The following is a 26,050-nucleotide window of genomic DNA, read 5'->3' on the forward strand; positions in this document are numbered from 1 at the left end:
GCGAACTCGGGTACAGTATTAGGTGTGTTATAAAAATAAAATAAAATAAATAAGAAGCATGTGCGGGAGGAGGGTAATATTGCATTGCTCAAATCATCTGCACCAAAAATGAAAATGTTTAGATCCTGTCAGCTTATTCTGGGTCCAATACTGACAGATTGAAGTGGCTGCCACACTTAACAATACTTTGCAAACACACTTTAGACTGCTGTGCATAACAATCTGTCAGCTTTTTTTTAAGTAAGGGCAAATGATGTGTAACTTCTATGTGTTGGCAAATGAGTAGATTTGCTAGCACTTGCAGCAATGAAGGGTACATTAGCACGGTTCACGTTGTATGCTGAGTGATGGGTGAGACTTTAAAATTCACCATCGTGATACATCAAACCTAAATGTCTCTTCCCGTGTTCTACTGTGCTTTTTATTTGGGAGATCTCCTTTCAGTACCACACAGGTCTTTAGTGGGTGTCCATTTTGCGTGACGTGGTGACCTAATGGTATTTATTTTATTGTTCCAGATTCTACATCTGCGTATTTTAATTCTTTGGTAAAGCTTCTGGTAAATATTTCCCATTAATTAATCTTTTATAACGCACTTAATACTGGAGAGCATTCTCTAAGCACAGGACCAGGATTCGAACCTGTGTTGCTCTGCGTTGTCTTGTTTCCAAGACAAAGGCATGACTCCTGAGCTACCTTCCAGACCCCATTTCTGACAAATCGTTCCTATGTGCTTGCTTTGTGGGCATTTATTTCTTTTGATGCAGTGCACAGTGTTGGATGATTTGCAGTAAAATCCGGTGAATCTGTATTGGTCACTTCTGTAGAGTTGTTACAGCAGATTCAGTGCACAGTGTTGGATGATTTGCAGTAAAATCCGGTGAATCTGTATTGGTCACTTCTGTAGAGTTGTTACAGCAGATTCAGTGCACAGTGTTGGATGATTTGCAGTAAAATCCGGTGAATCTGTATTGGTCACTTCTGTAGAGTTGTTACAGCAGATTCAGTGCACAGTGTTGGATGATTTGCAGTAAAATCCGGTGAATCTGTATTGGTCACTTCTGTAGAGTTGTTACAGCAGATTCAGTGCACAGTGCTGGATGGTTTGCAGTAAAATCCGGTGAATCTGTATTGGTCACTTCTGTAGAGTTGTTACAGCAGATTCAGTGCACAGTGCTGGATGATTTGCAGTAAAATCCGGTGAATCTGTATTGGTCACTTCTGTAGAGTTGTTACAGCAGATTCAGTGCACAGTGCTGGATGATTTGCAGTAAAATCCGGTGAATCTGTATTGGTCACTTCTGTAGAGTTGTTACAGCAGATTCAGTGCACATGTGTTGGCGTGTTTTTGCATCTTCTTGTTTCACATTGGTATGTTCCAAGTAATTTGTTCTTGAGCCATTGGAAATGCACTTCATGTCAGAGAGTGAGCTAGATTATTTTGGTTGCTTATGCAATCAAGGGAGGTTGGGCGATTCACTGAAAATAAATTGCCAGTTTTCTGGACCTGTATTGTCTCTAAAATCATTTGACATCTAGCTCTAGCATCATCTGACTGCAGCTTCAGGAACCACAGCTGCCATATTGGAGTTCCTATTTCCCTCTTGTTCCTTAGTTTGCTGCCATTAGGGACTGGCTGACTGTCTGTGGGATAACCTGGCCGCCCTGATATCTTTCTTAGGATGGCATCTGAGCATACAGGCACTGCCGGCTCTGCAGGAGGGATGGTCTTCCATTTTGTTAAGGGGCCAGAGTAGCAACAGTTTCTGTGCGAAGCCCCTGCCTTCTGCCTGTGGCATGGTGGTGGTGGTGGCAATAGGTTCTTCAATATTCCACCCCTTGGCCGAACATCACATTGTTTGTGGCGCAACTGGGAGCCTTGATAACCCCAACATCCACCTACGTGATCAAGCAGGACACGCTGTCACATCATTCTGTTCAGTTGTGTTACGGCTGGGTAATAAATGGCAAGCAAGAGTACTTAATCTGTAGTTCTACTTTCTATGGGTTGTTGCAGATTCTCTGCTGGAATTGTCAATATACGATCAATCCCCCTGTGTGTTTGTTTGGCTGAGTGTCCCTCAGGAATTGGGCGAGTAGCTTGACCCTTGCTCTTGTATTGGGGCATACGTGTAATGCCCGATTATCGGCCGGTAATTGTATACACTGTCGGATGAATGGCACTACGCGTACTAATTTCTGTGGTGCTATGGGTATTAATATTTAAAGATCTAGATCACACTATAGGCTCTATTGTTCACCCTAAACCGTATTCATTTGCAAATTTTAGATTATATTATCATCTTGTATTACTGTCTAGTATTTGTATGCATTTTTTAGTATTTCTGCTATTTTGGGGCATTTTGCCAACTAAGGTCTGTTTTAAATGGAGGGTACCTTTATGGGATTTTATTCTGAAGTAAAAGTTATGATTGAGTGATGTTACATTTCTACCATTACCTAATTATTGACTAAAAATCGATCATTGTAAAATGTGTGCTATAGAAAATGGCACGCTTTTAAAATATGTTTCCTTTTTGCCTCGCACTTAAGTTTTAGAATTAGTCCATTGTACTAGATTGAAATGTACTCGATTTCAACAAATTCCTTTTAACAAAAAGGTCACTTTAGTGAAACCTGGTGTAGTTAATTGGGACATCTGTGATGAACAATGAAAACAGTTTAGGGCCTGCCTTCTTTCATGAGTCTTCCCTCTGCCCCCAGTCCCTCCGAATATATACAGTAAATTGTCTTCTAAATCTTTGGACTCCAAAACAGATGGGAGTGCAGCTGGAACACTCTAACCCTCAAGAGTCTGAGATTACAGGAACAGGTTGACATTGTGAGGTGTAGATTTGCAGGTAAGGAGCCGGGGTGTGGATACCTCGGGTGCAACGGGTTTGTCTTGGAAGCAAGGCAACGTACACCACGCAGTTTCAAATCCTGGTCCCACGCTTAGAAACTGGTTTTCAGTGTTAAGCACGTAAACAAGATTAATTCAGTCGACCAAAGGCAGTCTGTTTTTGATTAATTGCAAGGGCCCCACTGATTACATCGTCACAATCACTGATGTCGCAGAAAGAGGTCCGTCTCCAGTTGTTGGCTTCTCTGTGAGGTTCCTATCTTAACAGTCATTCCACTCTCTAGAAGTTGCCAGACAATGGGGGGGGGTGTCTTTTTAATTCTGCCGGAGCAACCACACTGTGCGTTAATGTTCTCCACATGGTGTTAATTCACCAGGCAATGTTGGATTTTGTTTTTGGATTGGGGACACGGATTAAACTTCATCCGCTAAATGAAACAAAGCTGACAGCATTCCTGCCCACATCTGACATTGATGAGGCCGGAAATACTTTTGATTCCTGTGGAATCCCCTTGCTTTTCTGCACCTACAAAGAGCATGAAGATGTCATAGGAATCCAATTAAATGCCTCCTGGCCTTAAGTCATGGCAGGCAACATGTACAATAGTTTGCTAATCAGGTGGACACATTAGCGTAAACCCTGGACCACATGGATTTTCGTTCTTGATGTAAACATGCAACGTTCAGTATTGTACAATGAGAAATGAAATTCTACACAATAGTGGTTCTACCTGTTTAATGTCTGGGCTTGATCAAAATGGGCGCCATAGTGAATTCTCTGCCTTTGCCCCATCCCAGCAGCCATTGACTACAAGAGTACGTGAAGCTTCCCTCTATTCAGCCGAGTGAAGTTTGCTAGTGTTGTGCTACATTTTTGATCTTCCTGTCGTTACTACAGATGGACGAAGCGACACTTGCACTGGAGCCTCCATGTTTTCCTCCACCCGTGCCTCCCCGCCAGGACCTGCTCCACCAGCGCCCTCCTGTTGTCCAGGGAAGTGTCAGACCCAGCGCGCCACCAGAGGTTAGTGACGCAAACCACTGTTAGTAACGTCTATAAGAACCATTTTGGAGGACGCAATGGCATGTGCTTCACTATGCCAACGGCTTATTTCTGTTTCACTGTCACATGCATCACTTTAATGTCATACATATGTCTGTCTCATTACGTCAAGGCCATCAGTGTGAGTGTATGTTTCATAATGTCATCTTCTCGCTCTAATATGCAAAGATTTATGACAGTGCCTCCCTGCACCTCTAGCAACGTATGAACCAGTTAATGTGTGCAATATGTCAATAACACACGCCCTTGTGTCCCTGTGGTATACACCATGAAACATGTTTCAGTATATCCCAATCCTTCGTTGTCTCACTATCCTGTGCACCTTGTATGTGCGCCCCAATTTCCACAATTTCCTGTGTCTCACTGATCTCTGCACCAGTGTGCATTTATCACTGCCATCGGTGCCTCGTGTGTCACTGTCTCATACACAGACCTATGGCACTGCCAGATCTGCTCGTGAACGGCTACTATATGCGCCAACATGTTTAGACGCGCTATTGCAAAAGTGTCAAATTACTCATTTATTTATTTTGTGTTTACGTCCTTTGGTAGAAGAAACTGCCATTACAACCACGTGACAGAGGCATTAGATCCATTTCAGTAACAGAATATATTATACACGGGTAAGATAGCTTTGCAGGGGGCTGGAAGGAAGGGTGGGGGTTCAGGTTCGGACTGGCCTATAAGGCAATGCACAACCAAAAACACAACATGCTGGTGTGGGCCAGTTTGCTGGTCAAAGTGGGCCACTATTTTGGCCCACCTGGGCCAGTTTGATAAGTTACTTCAACATGCCCCTAGTCGTTTAGACCAGTGTTACTGAATAAATATTCTTTAAAATGCGCAATTTGCAGCACATTTTATCAAAAACCTCCCCCTTGTGTATTATTCAAGAAGGCTGTCACAAAAGGAATAATTGTCATTTGCAACTGTGGACCACCTTTTCATTGGTGCCCGAGACAATTGTGTGCCCCAGTCCGACCCTGTGGGGGATACAGGGGTACGGGGTACAACATTGTTACAGTTATAAAGGGAACCAACAATTGCTGAAGTTTTAATGAAGAGCGGCATTGTATGTTGTTGCTTGCTACTTCTCTCTGGGGAAAAGTTAATGCACTAGGTCAAGGTGGAATATGCTTTGTGTAAGTCTAGTAAAAATATTTGAATACAAAAGAAAGTCTTGCAAAGGAGCCTACGTTTTCCTATGTGTCACAATATCGTGTCTAGAGAGTAGGCATGGGTCGGACAGTTTTGTCACGATATGCCATGCAGCGCCAGCAAGTCAACGATCTCGCCCCGTGCAATGAAGGTGGCGCACACGATAATACTTATTATTATTGCAACCAAACTCTTTTAAAGAGGCCTCCAACCCGTCTCACACCGAACCTCCACCAGCACCCTTTGTACCAATAGACCAGGAACCAGGCCGGTGTCTATCAATAAGATATCTATTAATTTATTATTTAATGAAAAAGGAAAATCATCCAATTACACAGCCACAATGTTGTGGCAACACAAAATGCAATAATCTCTACAAAACAACCAGGCTAAGATATAGTATTACAGTTAATTGTGTTGCTTTAATGGCAGAACAGAAAAAGAACAATTTACCACAAAGTGATTGCACCTACAGTTAAGCATTCCCCTGCAACACTCAACCCCAAAAATCAATTAAACTTTATTCCTTTGAATGGAAGCAGTGGAAAGGAGTAGGAATATAGGCGGGAATTCGGATTTGGCTGAAGCCCACCATCACAAGATGGGAAGCCAGCAAAGAAATGGAAAACCTGTTTTTGGAGCAAAATGGAAGAATGGGGTTTTCATTATTTCTCACAACTGCTAGGGGACAGAATAGAAGAACATTTGTATTACTTACACGAAGGAGATAGGCAAAGTTTTAGAGAATACTAATCAGCACAGCAGGGCAAAATAGAAATGAAGTAGGAAAATCGTTTTTTGGGAGAAAGCAAATGCAAGGGGAAAATACAGTGGCAAATGGAAATTTGTTTATACTGAGGTTTACAATGACAGGCAGCTCATGGAATGGGTTTAGCTTACAATTGAAAAATAGGTTTTCAGTGACAATGACAAAGGCACATGACAGGTAGACCTCTAGACAAAGGGATTTCTCACACTAATGTAACAAGTTGGGGTTTAAATTGACAGATATAAATAGGGATCTGTTTGGTAATGCACACAATACACTGACAAATTTGTTTTCAGCTCACAATGGGAATAATTATTTTGGGGCAATAACAATTAAATAAAAACACTGTCAAATGTATTTGGGAGTCCTGGGCTCCAGAGGTGGCGGCACCGGGGTAATACATGCCCCTACTCAGGAGAGCCGCAATGTTGGATTTCCCCCTTCCCTCCAATTGGGGATTTACACTGTGTAATTGGAGGGTGAGTTGGTTCATGGCTTCTTGAATTGACTACATCAACCAGAATTCCCTGAGGCCATAATTGTTACTAACCATTAACACTCGAACAGACTGCCTCCCTGAAGATTGCAAGAGGCATGAAAGTGCCTGGAGGAGTAGATCTACTGGACTGTGGAAAGGTACACCAAACTGGGAACCAGAGTGCACCCCTCACCCACTTTCTGTCAAATATATATTTATATATATATTCTTCATCCCGGTTCCAATTCCTTACCTTTACTCCTCGGAGGATACCTGGGTTCTACCCTCACTGGGTTCTTCAATCAGTAGCAAGTTCTGCCTGGGATTACAGCACTTCATTGATTGATGTGCACCCATTTCTCTTCTGTTTGTTCTCCTTTGGGGATGCAGATCTTATAGGTGACAGGTGAGATGTTGTCTATAATTTCAAAGGGGCCGTGCCAGGAGGTAAGGAATTTCCACTCCATGGTCTGGTTCCTCTGAAAATTGTCCAAGTAGACCCTGTCTCCTACTGGAAATTCTTTTTTAGTGGTCTTTAAATCGTACCGGTTTCCATCCCTTCTGTCGCTTTTTCCAGATTCCGTTGAGTGTACGCAAAGCATACTGAAGGTGTTTTCTCAGATTCTCAATATATTCATGTGTCGTGGATGCGTTAATCAGAGTCTGCTCTTGCATTCTTTGAAACCCCGAGAGGTCACAACCAAGGGACATTAAAGTGTGTGCATTACTTACCCTAACGGTGTGTCTTCCGTTATTACAGACTTCTCAGTGGCACGCCACAAAGGGTGCTGTGTGTCACAATGCAAAAAGCCGATGCCTGTGGAGTTTTCCAGACTCCATTGAAAAGTAAGAAACACAAAGATCCTAGTCAGAAAAAACACATGAGAGTGAGAAAAAAGCCCCACTCATTCAGGAGTTAAAATTAAAAAGCCCAGAGTCCAGCAAAAGAGCGGGGGGTCTCTAAGATTAAAGGGAACTGGCACAGAAATGAAAATTCTCCCTAACAGCCATTTATTTGGAGAGACATAGGAGCCTCCTCTTGAAGATCGATAACACATTGGGGGACCTAGCAGTTGAAGTTGAAGGAGCACAAGGGCTACACTTTATAGAAGGTTTCATCAAAGAGATGAATACGTTTGTGGGGACCTTTACCACCATAAGCAAAGTTTTCCCCTGTAGAGTTTTTTTGAGGGACCGGCCGTCAGAGGGTTAGTTCGTCCAGTCACTTTAATTCCCAAATAAGACCCCAGGGGCCTAGAGCACAGTATTGGGAGATGAGAGAGCATCCTGGGAGGATAGCTCAGCAGCAATGTGCGCGCCTTGGAAGCAAGATGACACGAAGCAACGCAGGTTCGATCCCCGGGTACGCGCTTAGAAACCTCTGGCTATTAAGCGTGTTATAAATACGCAACTAAGACAAAACTTAATTGAATCTGAACTAGGTAACTAACTAAGGCAGAGGCTCCAAAGGACATAGATGCAGAGGTTACTCCTGACAGCAAGGTGTACCCGCAGGTGAGCAAAAGGAGCACACAATACCCACCAGGAGGGAGCAGGACAGAGCAGTTTGTAGAAAATTGGTGCAACTGATCAAGTGATGCATGGGTGCTTCAGACAGTGACATGGTTTTGCCTAGAACTTGTAGAGACAACCAATCAAGCGCAACCCTCCCGCAGATGGAGACCTTGCAGGAGAAAGCTCAACTGTTAGACACAGAATTGCACAATTAGAGCTATTGGTGCTGAAGCAGGTGATAGAGCAAGCAGAACCCCTAATGCAGGGCTTCCACTGCAATATGTTACTAGTCCATCGCTAAGACAAGGCGCGATCATTCATAAATCTCAAAGAGCTCAACAGCTGGTTAGTTTACAGGTATTTCAATATGGCAGGGATCCACCTCCTAGGGGATATCCCCAGGAAATGCAACAGGTTAGCGAAACTAGACCTGAAGGATGTGTACTTCACTGTGCCAGAAGCAGTGGACTGCCATTCCCTTTTTGAGGTTTACTTGGAGAGGAAAGTCCTGGCAGTTCAGGAGCCTTCCGTTTGGCCTCTTCTCAGCCCCCTGGGCTTTCACCAAATTGATTCGGCCGTTAGCTGCACTGCGCAGGGAGAAAGAAGGGAGGATGATCATATATTTGGACAACATCGTGCTCATGGCGGAAGACAGGGAGGACCTGTGAGCGCAAGTGCAGTGGGTGATCTCCATACTGACCAACCTAGGCAAAACCATGTCACTGTCTCGGGAGGATAGCACAGCGGCAGCGTGCGCGTCTTGGAAGCAAGACGACACGGAGCAACAACAGGTTCGATCCCCGGGTCCGCGCTTAGAAACCTCTGAGTGTTTAAGCGCGTTATAAATACGTAACTAAGACAAAAAAAAAATAACCACAATTACGCAACTAAGAAAAATAAACAATTCCTGTAACAGCGCCTCGATACCTGCGGGCTGTGTGAGCGCTTTATAAATGTAAAATAAAAATAGTTTTCCTAGTAAACAAAGAGATGTCTGTGCTCAACCCCAGCAAGAGAACAGAGTTTCTATGCTTTGTATTGGACACCAGCAAAGCAATTGTGGAGCTGCCAACTCACAAAATGAGGGCAATAAAGGAAGTTCTCAGGAAATCCGTTATATTGCTTCAGAGTCTAGCGAGAGTAGTGGGTCTGCTAGCGGCTTCTATCCAATTGCTTATTCCCGGCATGCTCCACTACAGGGCCCTGCAGAGGCTAAAGATCAGGCATCTCCAGGGAGGAATGTATTGCACCAATTAGTCCCACTAGAGGAGGAAAGCAGAGTGGAGTTGCATTGGTAGCTCCACATTATGGAGCCGTGGAGTAGTCAAGCAATATTCAGAGACATTCCAGCGCTCATCATAGAGTCTGATGCCAGCAGATCAGGCTGGGGCGCCAGATGCAGGCAGATGCAAACAGGAGGAAAATGATCTCCAGCAGTGCTGGAATTACACATCAACTGTCTAGAGCTGCTGGTGGGCTCATATGCAGTAAATGCTTTCACCAGGGGAACACACACTGTTGCATCCTGCTGTGGATAGAAATCATTTCCATGGTGTGCTATATCAACAAGCTAGGGGAACAAGGTCCAGGATGCTAGTGGAGCTAGCAAAGGATTGCTGGCACTTTTGGAATTCGAGCGATTGGAAGTTACACAGAGCAGTGTTTGAGAAGTTACAGGGCGACTGGGGCCCGTTCAGTACAAACCTCTTTGCTTCCAGGCTGAACACTCAACTACCAAAATGCATCATTGGCCATGTGGTGTTCTGTATACGTTTACACCCTTCGCGATGCTAGCAAGAGTACTAGCAAAGATTTGCAGAGACACAGCTGAGGTAGTGATTGTGGTGCCAGAATGGAGTATGCAAGCAGGTTTTCCAGTTCTGGTGGAACTTTCCTCAGATTTCTCGTGGAGGATTCCGCATTAGGCAGACCAGCTGATGGATCTGGCAGGAGTAGTACACCCCTGTGTACAAGCGCCTAGGCTTATGCGGGGTGTGTGCAGGGTTTCAGGCACAAGTGGCATATGTTAGGGCTTTCGAAAAAGTCTTTTAAGTTCATCAAAGTTCCTTGGCTCCCATCCACTACCACGAGCTGTAGTGCTGCATGGCAAACCTCGGAGAGGTGGTGTGGGCAGAAGAGTATTCATCCTGTTTCTGCCCCTGTGGTGCAGGTGATTAATTTCTTGGCAGGTTTACCCAGACAGGGGAGAGCATTTAGGACAGTGGGAGTGCACAGATATGACATTTCAGCTTGTAGATGGTGCACTGATCGGTGAGCATCCAGCGTCGTTAGGTGGATCAAAGGGGTGAAAGTTAGCAAAGCCCCCTTTACCAAAGTATTCCTCTTTGGGAGATGGCAACGTGGTACTCTAGCTATTCAATCAGTGGCCTTGTAACTAATTTTTGTCAGTGCTGCAGCTGTCCAGCAAATTAGCCAGCCTCCTATGTTTAGTGTCTTGTAGACGAGTGTCAGACGTGAAGGCTCTAGAGGTGGATAGAAAGGTACCTGAAAGCAGTCACGTTTAACATAGCGTGACGTACCAAGAACAATTCCACAGTCATTTCTTACCCATACTTTCGCCAAAATGGCAAGTTATGCGTAGCACAGTACATCAAGTGATACAAGGCCGCTATTGCAGAGCTCAGGCCACACGGCATACTGCAGCTTTTAATTGCACGCAGGAAACCTTTTCATGCCATGGCATCCGCTAGCATAGTGAGATCGGTTAGAGAGGTGGTGGCCCTAGCGGGGATCAATGTTTTCAGAGCACATTCTGTGTGGGTAGCCATGGCTTCCAAGGCTTCTGCGGCAGGCATACCTTTAGATGATATCATGAGAGCTGCAGATTGGTTTAAGACATTTAAGACCTTTACCGGCCATCTCAGTGCCAGTAGTGGAGAGCTTTGAACAAGCATAATATTCGCCTCTGGTCTTGACATTGGGCCTCATCACGAGTTGGGCAGTATCTGAGTGTAATTACCGCTGTGTGGTATTGCTGTTAATGCCAGGAGTTGTGGCGCAAACAACGCCCTATCACAAGTTGGCAAACACATGCACACGGCCCCAGCTTTAACGCTAATACCACTCAGCAGTTATAGAGGCTGGAAACCTGACAACCCCATGAACATAGTGCTAGCATCGGGGGCACCCCGTAACGCACGCTAATACCGCCATAGGAAATACATCACAGCCGGAATGGGAAACAAAGCAGCAGCCATTTTGGAAATCACAATACATCGAAAATCAGAGCCCCTGGAAGCCATCCACTGAAAAAGACTACTGATAATATCCCATGAGCGTGTGAGGGGCAAGTCTGGCCTGGGTAGGCTGTGCAAGCCCAAGTTCTCAGACAGCACAATGGCAATACTTGTGAAGGAGGTGATTGTGCACCAGGATGAACTATATGGGCTCCATCAAAAGAAGACAGGGTCCACGCGGCGTAACAGGATCTGGTCACTGTAGCGGGCCATGTCCCCAGGGATGGCGAGGACTGCCGCAAAAGATTTGACGACCTGCGAGTCCATGTCCGGGACCTCCTGGCACAGCATAGGAACGAGAGCATGGCGACCGGGGGAGGAAGCAGGACCACCAAGACGTGTGCCCAGCCACACCTCCACCAGCACCACCACATAGACAAAGGGCCTGGTAGGACACACCAAGGCAGAGGACCCACTCCACCAGTGTCACACCACTACAGCACTCCCAAGCCACTAGGGCCTCATCACCATGGCACTCCCAAGCCACCAGGGCCTCGCCACCGCAGTGCACACAAGCCACCATGGCCTCAATGCCATGGCGCTCACAAGCCAGCAGGGCCTCACCACCAAGTTGGTCTATAGCCACCTGGGCCTCACCACCAAGCTAGTCCCAAGCCACCTGGGCATCACCTCCAAGCCAGTCCCAAGCCACCAGGGCTTTGCCACCAAGCTGGTCCCAAGCCACCAGGGCCTCACCACCAAGCCATTCCCAAGCCACCAGGGCTGACCAGGATGATGTAGTGGAAGTGGTCACACGTACAACCACCCCGGAGGAGGGAGCCTCAACCAGCGATGAGCAGCAGGCTGCATCAGCCCTGACACATGTACATATGGTGCAGCAAATGGGCACTCCAGAAGGGACCCATGACCATGGGGAGACGCACAGCCAAAGTCCACAGGGCCGGTCACGCAGCCCTCGTGCACGCACACCAGTGGCAGATGAGGACACTCCATTGTATGCCTCATCTGCTGGCAGCCCCTCCATCCACAGCAGCCCCATCAGACAGCCCAGCCCCACAACACAGCACAGCCCTGCCCAGGCCACAGCAACAGGTCCCGCAAGCACTGTCATGTCTCAGCTGGACATCATAGAGGCACGCCAGAGGAAGATCGAGGGCATGGGCAGCGCACACAGCCGGCAAATCAAGTCCATCGGCCGTGCAATTAGGGGTGTGGCCAGGTTCATGGTGCGTGACAATGCACACACGCATACGGTCATGGAGGCATGCACTGCAGCCCTCAGAGGGTTTGGACAGCGAGAGTGGGAATTGTGTAAGGGAGAATCTGTACATGCAGAACAGATGCAGGAGTCTAACAATCTGCTCTGCCAGTAGATGCAGTTGGCTGCATCTGTGCAATCTACCTCCACCACCCCCACAGAGAGGTCCAAACAGGGGTCACTCAGGCGGAGGTCACAGCATCAGTTGCAATGCCAGTCACTAGATGCCGGTGCGTGTGCAAAGCGTCCACGTCCCCATTAGATGGACACTGCACTGTTGGCCTGAGGGCCGGACACATAGACCCATTGGCACTGGGTGGGGGCAAGGGGTTCTGTGTGCTGGGGAGTTGAGGGAGGGGAGTTGGTGGGGGAAGCAGGAGGGGACTGTAGAGAAGGAGCCTCAACCAGCTCGCCCATATTGCCTAGTATTTCGATGAAGACACAGCAAAAAGTGTAGTTGCATTATGGACAACAGGCCCCTATGACGTAGGCCTATTAAAGGGAGTTGGAGAGGTAAAGATTAAATTGAAACCAGGAGCAATCTTACCTCAAGAAGAACAGTATCCCATGTCTGGAGAGGCAGATGAAAGTATTTTCAAGACAATACCAGCCATGATGGAAGAGGGCATCTTAGTGTCATCAGAGTCAATGTGTTAATGCCAGTGTATCCGGTCAAAAAAAGTAAAGGGCAGTTATGGTGTGTAATTCAAGATCTTCACCTGATTAACCAGATTGTAGAGGCCAAGTTCCCTCTAGTTCCTAATCCTGTGACAATCTTATGTAGTATCCCTGTTAAAGCATGTTATTTCACTGTGATTGATTTGAAAAATGTGTTTTTCTCTATTCCATTGCATAAAGGCTCACAGGATCTGACGTCATTTATTTTCTGTCAAACTCGACTGAAAAGTAATCGCTTACCCCAGGGGTAATGTGAGTCTCCATCAATTTTCAATGGAGTCCTGCAGATGGCCTTAAGCAATATTGATGAGGAAGTGTTGTGTTTCAATACGTAGATGACATATTGGTCTGTAGCACCTCAGAGGAAGAGTGCAGATGCGATTCAGTTCAACTGATGATTATTCTTGCAGAAAAAGGATATAAAGTAGACAAAGAAAAATTGCAGTATTGTCAAGAAGAAGTGTCATACATAGGTCAGTTAATTTCGGGTCAAGGAAAAAAGGTTACTCCTGAGAGAGATGAGGCCATCTTGAAAACAGTAAAGACACATACGATAAAGCGGTTGCAAAGATTTCTGGGACTGTGTAATTATGTGAGAGCATGGGTCTTTGCTTATAGTTCATACATAAGGCCTGTGTTGCAAGCTCTGAAGAAGCACAGGCAACTCAGGACAAAAGTGTCTGGACTGCGCAGATGGAAGAAGGGTTTGCGTTGAAAAAGGCAATTTTCGGGGGGCGCTGCTGAGCAGCCGACAAGATGGCTGCCTAGCTTACTGGCCCTGTGCACTGCCGCTCTTCATCCGTGCACATCAGCGGTCAGCCACTTCTACACACCTTTATACTTGTCCCCCTGCCTTCCTGACACTTGGGGCTACATGTGTAACGCTCACCTGATTCTCGCAGAGGCGCCGGTCTTGACTGGGCGACTACCGTATCTTCAAAGGTGATGTGTAGCACCCGGTTGGCTCTTTGGGCTGGACCTCTGTGCACTGTATGCCTGACGTGTAGAGTAAGATGTCTGCAGATAGAAAATATGGGGTTAATGAACTGGGGTTATTGGGGTGTCCCTATCTCTTTCCTCTTCCCCTCTCCTGTAGACCCCCAAAGGTTAACGCTCTCACCTTAGGTACGTGAATGCCGAGCTCTCCATCTGCCTCGGGGCAGGGTGCTGTAACCAGTTTCTTCACTGGATAGGTAGCGCAGGCCTCTTGACTTCAGAGGACTGCTGTCCGTCGTTTACTGCACGAACGGTAAGTTTCGAGTCATTCAAATGTCTTTAAAGTCTTTAGTAATGATGTCTCTTGTTTTGCAGGGTTCCGGCGATGGCGGATGACGGGCTGAAGTGAGTTGAAGATGGAGCCCGTGTGATGAATAGAAGCGCATGGAAGCACGTAAGTAAGCGCTTGTTGCCTGCTTCACGATGCGCTCTAACTGTCTTTTTATTTTGCAGGTACGAGTTCGGAGCGGCTGCAGGGTGCCGGAATACCCACTGGATTAGATGTGGAAAGGAGTAATGGCACGTGAGTATTAAAGTTCCCCAATGTCTTTAAACGCACCTTGTTTTGTCTTTCAGATGCGGGATGCAGCGCCGAAGGTCTCCGGAGCGTGCGAAGAGTTGGTAAGCTTTTGTCTTTCAGATGCCGGAATGCAGTGTGAAGACCTCCGGAGCGCACAAAGAGTAGGTAAGCCTTTGCCTTTCAGATGCCGGAATGCTAACCTGTTCTTTCTTGTCTTTATAGGTGTTGCTGAAGACTGGATTCAGAATGGTAAGCCTTTGCCTTTCAGATGCCGGAATGCTAACCTGTTCTTTCTTGTCTTTATAGGTGTTGCTGAAGACTGGATTCAGGATGGTAAGCCTTTTTCCTTAGGCCCAGGACCGGATGCAGAAGACACGATGAGCGTCCTGCTGCAGAGGTTGCAGAATAACGCAAAGCAAGATTCATCCACCGGGTGTGGTTTAAATAGCCTCCTGTAGTGCTTAGGTGTCTCCTTCCACAGCCACGCCTAGGTAAGAAAAGAGTTCCTGGTAAGAAAAGAGTTCCTGCCTTCCAGAAGAGTTCCAGTGTTCTGAATCTAGGGAGTGGATCCAGCCCCACCCAACAGGAAAAGTAGTTCCAAACAGAAGAGGATCAGAGGCTCAACTGGCAGGCAAGTAAGCAGCATGGTCTGCTGCAGGTAAGTCCACCCAAGCATTATGAGCCCGGCGCTTCCAGCGCTGGGACTGGGCATATTTATGAGCCTGGTGCCACTGGCGCCAGGACTGGGTCCAAAAGGTCCCAATTGGGACTGGTTGGCACTCGTAACCTGGGTTATGGATCTGCTTCCAAGGGAGTTGGGAAAACCCTGACCTTTTGGAAGCAGAGATCATGACAACATGTTGGTGAAACTTTGCCCTGAATCGGACTTCTGAAATCGGCATTCGGCCTGTTTGCCTTGCCTCTGTGTTGGGCCTGGCGGGCCCTGGTGGCGGCAAGGACGCGGGGCGGCTCCTGAGGGCGACTGCTGTCGTTGGTGCCCCCGCGCCTGTGTGACATGTGCAGCCTACCTGTCTGGCCTCTCTGAAGCCGCTGTCGAGCCTACTGCCCGAGGACCTGGACTGCGTGTGGTCCGCACGGTCCGCCTGGGATGTTGGAGTTGCAGTGGCCGGGACGAGCCTCTGAGCTGGGCCGGCACTCGGGTTTGGTGCTGCCGGCTGTCTCCCTCTAAACTGAACTGCACGGCGCAGTGCCCGGCCCTTCCTCTGACTGAACTTGAGGACTGGAGGGGCCCCTGTGACACTGTGCCCGCGCCGCAGCCCCCGGCCCCGGCTCGTGGGGCCGTGTTCGCTGTCCACTCGCCGCAGGTGGCTCCTGCGCTCCAGGTGAGGTGTTGGGGGGTCTGCTGCATGCCTATTCCCACCAGCACTCCCCTGGCCTGCCTCGCACTCCCACGCGGGGGCTGCTCTTGGTGACCCAGAGGCCCCGAGACTCTGCCGGCACATAATCACTTTGGGATCACCATTCCTACAAACAGGAGGCACCGTCCATATGTGTCGCCCCAGCGGGCCTTCACTCGTTTCCTCATGTGCTGCCTCCTCTGATCTCGGACTGTGGGCTGCACCAACACTCGCTGTATGGATCTTTGCTCAATAGTTATATGATTGGCAAGGGAGCCGCTCCTGTGAATGTGCGCCCCAGTTGTTGTGTTCTCTCCCTTATATTCACTCAGCTCAACATTTCTAAATGAATGTGGCCTTGGGGGGTCGCTTAACGCTGCTTTCATCGCATGTTTGGGTGATCCTCCATCAAGTCAACCCTCAGATGGAGAGCCGCTCATGGCTCGAGAGGCGTGATTAGCTGCTCCCCTGAATAAACCTTTGGGCTGGTGCAGACAGTCTGTTCCCTGAATAGACTCTGCAGACTCCACGCTCCTTCTGCCTTCCTTATTGGGGGCAGTGTGGCTGGAAACTGCTCGGGTTTTGGCTCCATTCACCTCGGTGGAACTGTACCAGCGAAATATCCACACCCCTCTGGGGCTTGCGGCTTTGCCGCCCTTCTCTAAATTATCCACACAATCGCTGCTGTTATTGACCTTTCTCTACTAATTTCTTCTCCCTCACTGGGGTGCTTGCAGTAGAACTACACCACAACTAATATCATGAGGCAACTGCTGCTCCCTGAACAAGCTTCTCTGACCTTGCGCTCTTAATGCCCATCCTATTGGATGCATTGAATCTGTGGCCTTCCTGTGGCCTGGCTGCATTCACCTTGGTGGAACCACTCTGGCAATATACCCACACCCCCCTGACACCCGTTGCCTTGCCACCCCCGTCTAAGGCTGCCTATGCGAATGCTAAGACCACTGATCCGCTCCACCAACTCTCGTCTCCCCAACTGAGGTGCTTGTGGTTGATCTTCTTCCTTCCCTCTACGTCACACTACCTCCTGGTTAAATATACTCACATGTATACCCCTCCCTGAGCACTGAGCGCTCAGCCACCACCATTCTCCACGATGTCCAACAGATCCAGGAACACTAATAAAACTAGAGCCATGGACAAATTTGCTAAAGCCGCCCCAAGGCCCGACTCGGCCCATACATCAGGCGATCAAGTGGACGACATGCCCCCCACTGAGGCACCCGCCACAGACCTGATGGTTATAATGGAATCAATGGCTAAGAACTTTGCAGCCTTCCATGAAAAGCTGGACGACATCAACGCTAATGTGTCGTCCCTCAGAGCCAAGCTAGACCAGCAGGGAACGAGAATCACGGAAGCTGAAAACAGGATCGGAACTATCGAGGACAATATTGCTGTACTACAGAGAACTATGTCCACTCTGGTCGCTGATATGAAGTCGGTCAAGACCAAATGTGATGATCTCGAATCCAGATCACGGAGAAACAATATACGCATTGTTGGTGTCCCGGCTCGAACTGGCTGTTGAGAACCTTCTGAAAGAACTACTGGGCAATCCTGACATGTTCCCCTTTTTCACCATTGAAAGGGCCCACAGAGCGCTGTCGCCATGCCCCAAACCAGGTGACTTCACAAGGCCCATCACTGCGAAGGTTCTAAGCTTTAAAGACCGTGACAAGATTCTCGGTCTTGCACGTGAAAAGGGAGAGCTCAGAATGGAATCGCAAGTGATCAGAATTTTTCCCGACTTTTCAACTGGAGTACAGCAGGCGCGTCGCCAATTTCTCTGAGTTAAAAAGCTCCTCGTAGAAAGGAACATCCCTTACGCCATATTGTTCCCCGCACGCTTGAAGTTCACATTTAACAACAAACTGTATTTCTTTACGGTGCCATCTGAAGCAGTGAAATTCATAGAAGCACACATTCCCCTGCAATCTCCCGCTGACGACCTCATGGACAATGATTGAACTCTAAACTTGCCCGTATCCTCTACATGTCATACCTATATGTGAATCAAGAATATTACCAGTCATTGGTCTCACCTACAGTTAACCCCGCTTCCTTACTTGCCCTGCCACACAGCTCCGCTGTACACCTCTCACCTGGTATCATGGGGATGCACACTACTGAACCAATGTAATACTGATCTGTTTATCCTTTCACATTCATTGCTTATTGTTGCCTAAAACGCAATGGCCTAATGTTTTGTCGACAGGCCCCCCTCTCCCACTTAAAGATGCAGGGGCATGTACTGCACGACAGCTAACACTGTTCATTTTGTAACAGAACCATTCGGTTCCAAGCGTACTAGTGCACGGGAACGGCGCACCCCACTGCGATTGCACTGTTCTTAGATACACCTCTGTTGTGGGTTAGCCCCAGTTGGGCTCTCGGACAGGTTGGGCCAAGTTGGGGTAGGCTCAGCTGTCTGCAGTTAAGGGTGTGTGATGTTCACACTGCTAATCTTGGGTTGGTGGTGAGGGAGGTGGGTGGGAATGGGGTGTTATTTTAAAAAAGGAACACAAGGTTGCACGGCACGCGCATTGAAGGGCCATGATCGCACCTTCAACTCCGACTTTGGGAGCTCACATTATTGCTGGATCTGGGATGTCCACTAAAACATGTATTACAGGATTAGATATCTGTCACTGAAATGTCTACCGTTATAATGTCCTGGCACATCCGGGGATTAAGCAATCATACCAAGGCCCGTAAAATCATGGCCTATGCTAATAGGCATAGTTGTAAGGTACTATTTCTACAAGAGACACACTCTAATGGCCACATGCCAAGGACCATAGCCCCGCCATAGGGGCCCCGCTAGATTCTTCACTTCCTATTCCACCCAATCCAGGAGCGTTGTAACGATGATCCACAAATCAATTACATTTATATTACATAAAAGCTACACAGACCCTGAAGGACGCTATGTTATACTACACTGCACACTGGTTAACAAAGAATACCTACTTGTTAACACCTACTGCCCCAACGTAGACTCTGCTGAGTTCTTTGACACTATAACCACCATACTGCTGGGCTACGTAGGGATTCAGATTATATGGGGAGGAGACTTGAATCTTATTTTAGATACTGTTCTGGACAGAACTGGTACTGCTGCCAGAGCCCTGTCCAGTGCTGCACGCAGGTTACGTGGCCATATTAAGACACTTAACATCTGTGATGTCTGGAGGACGCTACACCCCCAGCTGCGGGAGTATGCCTACTACTCATCTGTGCACAACAGCTCATCCAGGATAGACCTGTTCTTTGTGTCAGGGGAAATCATGGGCAGAGTGGAGGGGTCCCTGATCCTACCCCGCACACTGTCAGACCATGCTCCAATTACTCTATCTGTGGGGCTGGGAATACCCACTCGATATTCAGCACCTGGCGTTTTAAATCTGAGGCCCTCAGGGATATTGTGTTCAAGGATGAAATACTGGCTGACATTGAATCTTTCTTTGAGAACAACTTTCTTCAGGGCATATCAGCTGCGGTTAGGTGGGATGCCTTCAAAGTGTATATTAGGGGAATGTCCATCTCCTGGGAAACCAGGGTACTGAAAGCAATCAGAGCCGCCCTTGGTCGCTCTGAAGCCAAACTGAAGCAATTAGAGCTGCAGTGCTCCACTGGTGCTGACCCCGCCACACTCGCCCAAATCAGTGATGAACTCCAGACATATAACGCACTTGCCACCAACAAAGTCCAATACTTTAGCCACCCACAGGCCACCAGGAAATATGGTGAGGGGGACAGACCGGGGAAAACATTAGCTGCATTAGTGAGAAGGGAATCTGGCCGAATTCAGATTGCCTCCATCAAAGATGAGAATGGGAATGCACAGTGGGCTGATCAACAGATTTTAGATATGTTTGCCGAATTTTACAGGTCCCTCTACTCCCAGCCTGCCGAACACACTGAACAACACATGCATGAGCTTCTTGACCAGATCCCCACTACAGTAATCTCCCCTCTTACCCGGGACCAGCTGGACTCCCCAATCCCACTGGACGAGATAGTAATGGCCATTTCAGACTTAACCAAAGGTAAAGCACCGGGCCCTGACGGGCTCACCACCGAATTTTACCAAGAGCACATCGCCATATTAGCCCCCAGGCTGCTTGAAGTATGGGACAAATCACTCCGGGTTTCTACCCCCCCCCCCTTCCATGCGTGAAGCTGTCATCACAGTACTGCTCAAGCCTGGTAAACCCGACAACGAGTGTGGGTCTCATAGACCTCTCTCCCTCATGAACCTTGATACAAAAATCTTTGCTAAAATCATAGCGAATCGCTTTCTGCCCATCATGTCATATCTAGTCCATGAAGACCAAGCAGGCTTCGTCCCTGGGAGATCAACCTCCCACAAAATCAGAAGATTTTTTAATGTTATGTCCCGTATAGACCAGGACGTGCAGGCTGTGGCGTTCACGCTGGATGCTCAGAAGGCCTTTGACATGGTCTCTTGGAGCTATATGTGGCTGGTCCTGGAGATAATGGGCATCGGCCCAAACATGATTGGGTTAATCAAATGACTATACACTTCACCTGTGGCGCGAGTAAGAGCTAATACATTGACATCTGACCTGTTCACACTCTTCAGGGGTACCCGTCAGGGATGCCCCTTCACCCCGATCCTTTTTGCTCTAGCAATAGAGCCGATGGCGGACTATGTCCGTGCACACCACGCCCGCAAGGGAATAAGACTGAAAGATAACCCCGAAATGATATCCCTATATGCGGACAATGTCCTACTATACAATAGAGATCCCACAGCCCATCTTGACCCTATACTGAGAGATATCACTCGTATTGGCACCCACTCCGGATTCACAATTAACTACTCAAAGTCGGAGATCTTCCCGCTTACTAAATCTACCCAACAACCCACCACCGAATACCCCCTTCGCTGGTCCCCGGACGGTGTCAAATATCTGGGTGTCCAGATATCCCTAGCCAAATCCACCTTGCTTGCCGATAATTATTCGGTGGTAGCACAAACAGTCGAGACTAAAATCTCACGGTGGCGCACTCTTCCATTATCCTTTTCTGGTCGGCTTTCCCTTATTAAAATGATTCTACTTCCCAAGCTTCTTTACACTTTCAGTAACGTACCCTTATGGCCCGGAAGGGAATACTTCACCAAACTGCACACACTATGTGCACAGTTCCTCTGGCACACTGGCGCGGTGCGCAAGAAGTGGACTGACATGACGCTTCCATACAAGCATGGGGGACTCACGCTCCGGATATGATGCTCTACTGGACTGCGGCTCAGGCCCAACACGCCACTCATTGGTACCCTGCCTCTCCAGCTCATCCGCATGTCAAATTGGAGCGACTGGCAGCACCTGGCATCAACATAATGTCCCTCATACTGCATCAGCATTACACACCTGACTCTCCTATAGATCCAATCAGTACGACCCTTCATGCCTGGACACGCTTGCTATATCCGACAACAGAGTCCTCCCCATAATATAAATTGCTCCCTGTGTGGGCCTTCCCCGGCCTGAAACCCACATATGACACCGCTCTGGCCCGACACTGGGGAGCGCTGGGATACCAGGCACTGTCTGACTTTTACCCCAAAGGCAGGTTCATTGACCCCCAAACATGGAAACAAGGGCACACCAGATCCGCCTTAGAGACCCTCCAATATTATAGACTTCGGGCCGCGTTTCGCACTAAATGGTCCTCATTCCCAGATGAGCCCTCAGATAATCCGACGATTGCATATATTGCTAACTCTGGCGGCGCCCGAGGCATCGTATCCTCACTATATAAGATCCTGCAGGACACTACCCCGATTCAAGCTCTCAGGGCACGCGATGAATGGGCAACTGAACTAGGCCTAGAAATATCCGACAGGCTCTGGGGGGAAAGGTGCCTACACACAAAAAAAGTCTCACTCAATTTCCGTCACCGCGCCATGCAATACAAACTTCTAAATAGGTTTTATTATACTCCATATAGGACTTCGAGGTTCACCCACGCCACTGTGCACCCCTGCCCCCATTGCGGGGTGGAAGAAGCTGATCACTTACATATGTTCTGGACCTGTAATAGACTGTCTGTATTTTGGGAATGCATTTTAGAAACACTCACTGTAATTACTGAAACTGTGGTTGATGCTGATCCTTTAGCAGTTTTGTTTGGAGCTTGGAGAATGGATGACCCTAGGCGTCTGGCTAAATTTCTGAACATAAGTTGTATGATTGCCAAGAAATGCATACTCTAGAGCTGGAAAAGCTCCTCCCCCCGGTCTTTCAGAAATGGCTGCGATTATTCACTTGGTCACGGAACTGTGAGGAAGAATACCTGACCATGCTTCCCCCCCACTCCCGCACTAAGAACATCTGGGTTGAATTCAATACGTATCTTAACAAACAAAGTGAAGTTACATCAGAGTCCGGATTGTCCCCTGCCCCATCAGGCACTACTCCTACATCATGAACTCTTATTTCCCCTTTTCTCATGTGACACTTTGTTGACATTGCTATGATGAATGTATTGTGATCAATGTGTTGCTCCACATTATATCTGTTATACATATTGGTTGCCCTCATGTATGCGCCTACTGTAAACCTCTGCCATCAAAAAAAACAAAAAAACAAAAAAAAAAGAAAAAGGCAATTTTCACAGCTCCAGTTTTAGGGATTCCCAATTATGCTATGGAATTCTTTTTGTTTTCGCACACGAATGGCAATGTTATGACAGCAGTACTCATGCAGAGAACCACGTTGGGGTACAAGCCCCTTGCATATGGATTCTGGAGCCAGTAATGAGGGGTCCCTTTCCTTGTGAACAATCTTTGGCAGCTGCCGCAATCGCAATTGAAAAAGCTGCAAGCATAGTCATGGGGTGTTCCATGTTGAACATGCTTTGCTTGCCATCTTGGAAAAACCTAAAGTCACGTTTACTTCTCTTAGGGCTTCTGCCTATGAGGTAGTCATATTGAATCCAGCAATTAAAATAGTTTGTTGCAGAATAGTGAACACTGCCATGTTTATAGCAGAACCACTGGCAGAAGACGAGCATGCACATGATTGCTCGAATTATGAAGAATTCTATGATGAACTCCAGAGGGTGAAGGAAAATGTGTTGCAGCTGGAGAGATTTGCTTTGATGGTTCTTCTAGAATCGATCAAAATGATGGACGAAGATATACAGGTGCCACTGTGGTAAAGCACAGGGCCAATGGGGAGTTTGAAGTATTAATAAGTGCACGACTACCGTCTCACTTTTCATCACAGGCTGCAGAATTAGTTGCACTGATTGTCATGCTCGAGAATCATGCAGACCAGGAAATAACCGTGTACAGTGACTCTGCCTATGTGATGTCAACAGTGCACGCAGGGCTAGCATGTTGGAAAAGGAGGGGCTACAGCCAAGCTGACAGCACTCCAGTGCAACATGCCACCTTATTGGACAAACGTATTAAAGCACTACAACTCCCAGTAGCCATTGCAGTCATTTAGTGCACAACTCACACTAAAAGGCCAGATTTTATCTCACATGGATATCAAGCAGCAGACGAGGAAGCAAAACGTGTGGCATATTCAGAGAGCATCATGAAGTTTGACACGCCTGATGTGAATGAAAGCATGGTGGTTATGATGAGTGTGCCTGATTGTTATAATGATCTGTCTAAGACACAGTAGAACTTCAAGGGGAAGCCCCTCAGGATGAGAAAGACCCATGGACACGAGGGGGGTGTTCTTTAAGTCCTTCTGAAGCATTGCGGTGACAAGAAAGCATTAGTAAACTGGTGATGTTTGTAGCCTTATTAAGGGTAGCGTTCGAACAGCTACACTACCCTGCGCATGTTACTGGAGAGAGCCTCGCCACAACATTAGTGGAGGACTGGTTTGTGCCAAATTTAGTAGAACACGCATATAGTAAACTGCCTCATATGTCAAAGGTTTACTGCTGGGCACACACTGCGCACAGTTACAGGAGTTATCCCAAGAACTAATGGTCCTTTCCAGCATTTAAACATCGACTATGTTGACATGCTGCAAGTCTGTAATGGATACAGATATATGATTGTAGTGGTATGTCCTATTTCAAGGTGGATTGAGGATGGTCCATGTACATATCCAGATTCCCCCTGTGCAGCTAATTTTTAGTATGAGAAGTGTTTCCTAGATGGGGAATATGTGAAGTATTAAGATCAGATAATGGCACTCATTTTGTCAATGAAGTATTTAAACAGATAAGCTTGTTGCTTAGTATAGAGCACACATTTTCATCGGCTTATCACCTCAAGCAAATGGAATCTGTGAGAGACTGAATGGCCTGATTAAAGAAAGAATAGCCAAATTGAAGTTTATACTGAAGAAAGGATGGTTGCATTGCCTAACACTGGCATTATATGCGTTGAGAAATAAGCCAGGTTCCTACCACCATCTTACCCCCCATGAAATAGTGACAAGGAGGCGGATGAGGACACCCCTCACACTTCCATCTAGAACTAGAGTCGACAGCAGCATTGTTAGAAAAGGCGTTACGTTATTACTTAACTTGCATGACAACAAGTATCTGTGTCATTTCAGATCCGCTCAAACGGAAGGGGTGTAGGGCACAGAACACAGCAACTGGAGTTGAAGAACTACGTCTTCCCAAACTGTTCCCCGGTGATCAGATCTTGATCAGGAACTTTACTAGGAGATGGCATGAGCCACGCTTTAATGGGCCTTTCATCGTAGAAGACGTAACACTGTCTGTAAAAGTAGATGTAGCTTGCATTATAATCGCAGTTTCTGAAAATGCCATCTTGGCTGCATTGCTCTCATTACTGAGTTTGCATTCTACCCACAGTGAACACTCATAAATTCACCGCTTTGGAAGCTTCCCTAAAGCATGCCCCCACACAGGAACATCAATATCACTGAGCACTCTGAACTCTGCAACAGAGAACCTTGAAGCACTGGCACAAATGTAGCTAATCTGTAAATTAGGTGCCATTTTGTCTTCTTTGACTGTCTTGTTTTTCCCAGCTAATTGAGAACATGCAACCATAAAATTAAAGCGAATCACGATTTACAGCATACTCTGTTTCTAAGATGAACAAACTTCTGAGTAGACATACAGACTGACCTTTTAGCTTAGCACAAACATAGATAATGTAGCACGAGGATTGTTACCTTGTACTGAAGAGCACAATATCCTCCGACATCCTTTCTGCTTTGCTTCCCATACAGTAAATAGTCTGCAGGGTGACATGGAGTGTTCGACCACATGTTGCCATAGTAAATTCACCACGTTCATGGGTCTTTGAGTCACAAGCAATTATCAAGTGGTGAGCTAACCCGAGTTCATCATGGTATTTTAATACTGCATAAAAAAAAAACCTATGCCCTCACTTTTCCTATGCTGGTATGCCATGCATTTGTAAAAGTCAGTCCGCTCTCGAGTGTGAAGAAACTGTTTATACCTTTGTTCCTCGTGACTGGTGTGTCTTCATTGTTTTACAGTAGCCTCCTATTTTTGGACTAACACGTCAGCAGTGAAAGTGCAAGGCAGACGTGCGTGGATATTTTTCGGAGACGTAAAGATGTATGCTGGAGAACCCCTTTTACTCCTGTCGAAAGCAAGCATCGCGGAAGAACCTGAGAATGTGCAGACTGGGTCTGGGTCCATGAAGAGGAAGAAGGATGCAGAAGCTGGAGTAGACAAAGAGTACATAGGACTGTGGCTTGTTTCGGCACACTCTTTTGAGTCACTAAAAAAGGAGTTAAGAGAGGCTATTAGTTCTTGAGCCAAAGGGGTTTGTTGACATTGGACTGAGATATGTTTAAGTCTTGATCGAGAAGGAAAGCATGCCAGATTTGTAGTTCCTTTTCGACGAATGGAAGAGGATGCAGTTCCCTGATTCCTTTCTCCTTCATCAGATCATCCTTGCTGCTGTTTTTATCTTCATTCTTCGTTCTTGCCCTGTGCTGGTGGGGAGAACCTTTAACGTTCATCATTTTCTGCAAGATCCTAAGTCTGGTCCAATCATGAGGAGATTGCTCGCAGCCATAATAGAGCAAGTTCTTCAGCTTCCTCATTAAAGTGGGGAAAACACAAATGCCCCTATCGGATGACAATGCACATAGACTGGTTGGCATGGTCTTCTATTACCTGACTGAGGAACGGCCACAT

General features: G+C 47.2%; 1 protein-coding gene across 3 annotated transcripts in view; it reads left to right on the forward strand.

Moving 5' to 3' along the window:
* The window catches only part of CBLC (Cbl proto-oncogene C), a 699,319-nt gene that overhangs the window by 418,107 nt on the left and 255,162 nt on the right, over positions 1-26,050 (forward strand). For all 3 annotated transcript variants that reach the window (XM_069640996.1, XM_069640995.1, XM_069640994.1), the window contains one exon: positions 3,762-3,887. In XM_069640996.1, coding sequence (XP_069497097.1) covers positions 3,762-3,887 — 126 coding nt within the window. The remainder of the gene's footprint in view (positions 1-3,761; positions 3,888-26,050) is intronic.

Source organism: Ambystoma mexicanum, chromosome 1q (genome assembly GCF_040938575.1).
Source record: "Ambystoma mexicanum isolate Mex_15411 chromosome 1q, UKY_AmexF1_1, whole genome shotgun sequence".
NCBI lineage: Eukaryota > Metazoa > Chordata > Amphibia > Caudata > Ambystomatidae > Ambystoma > Ambystoma mexicanum.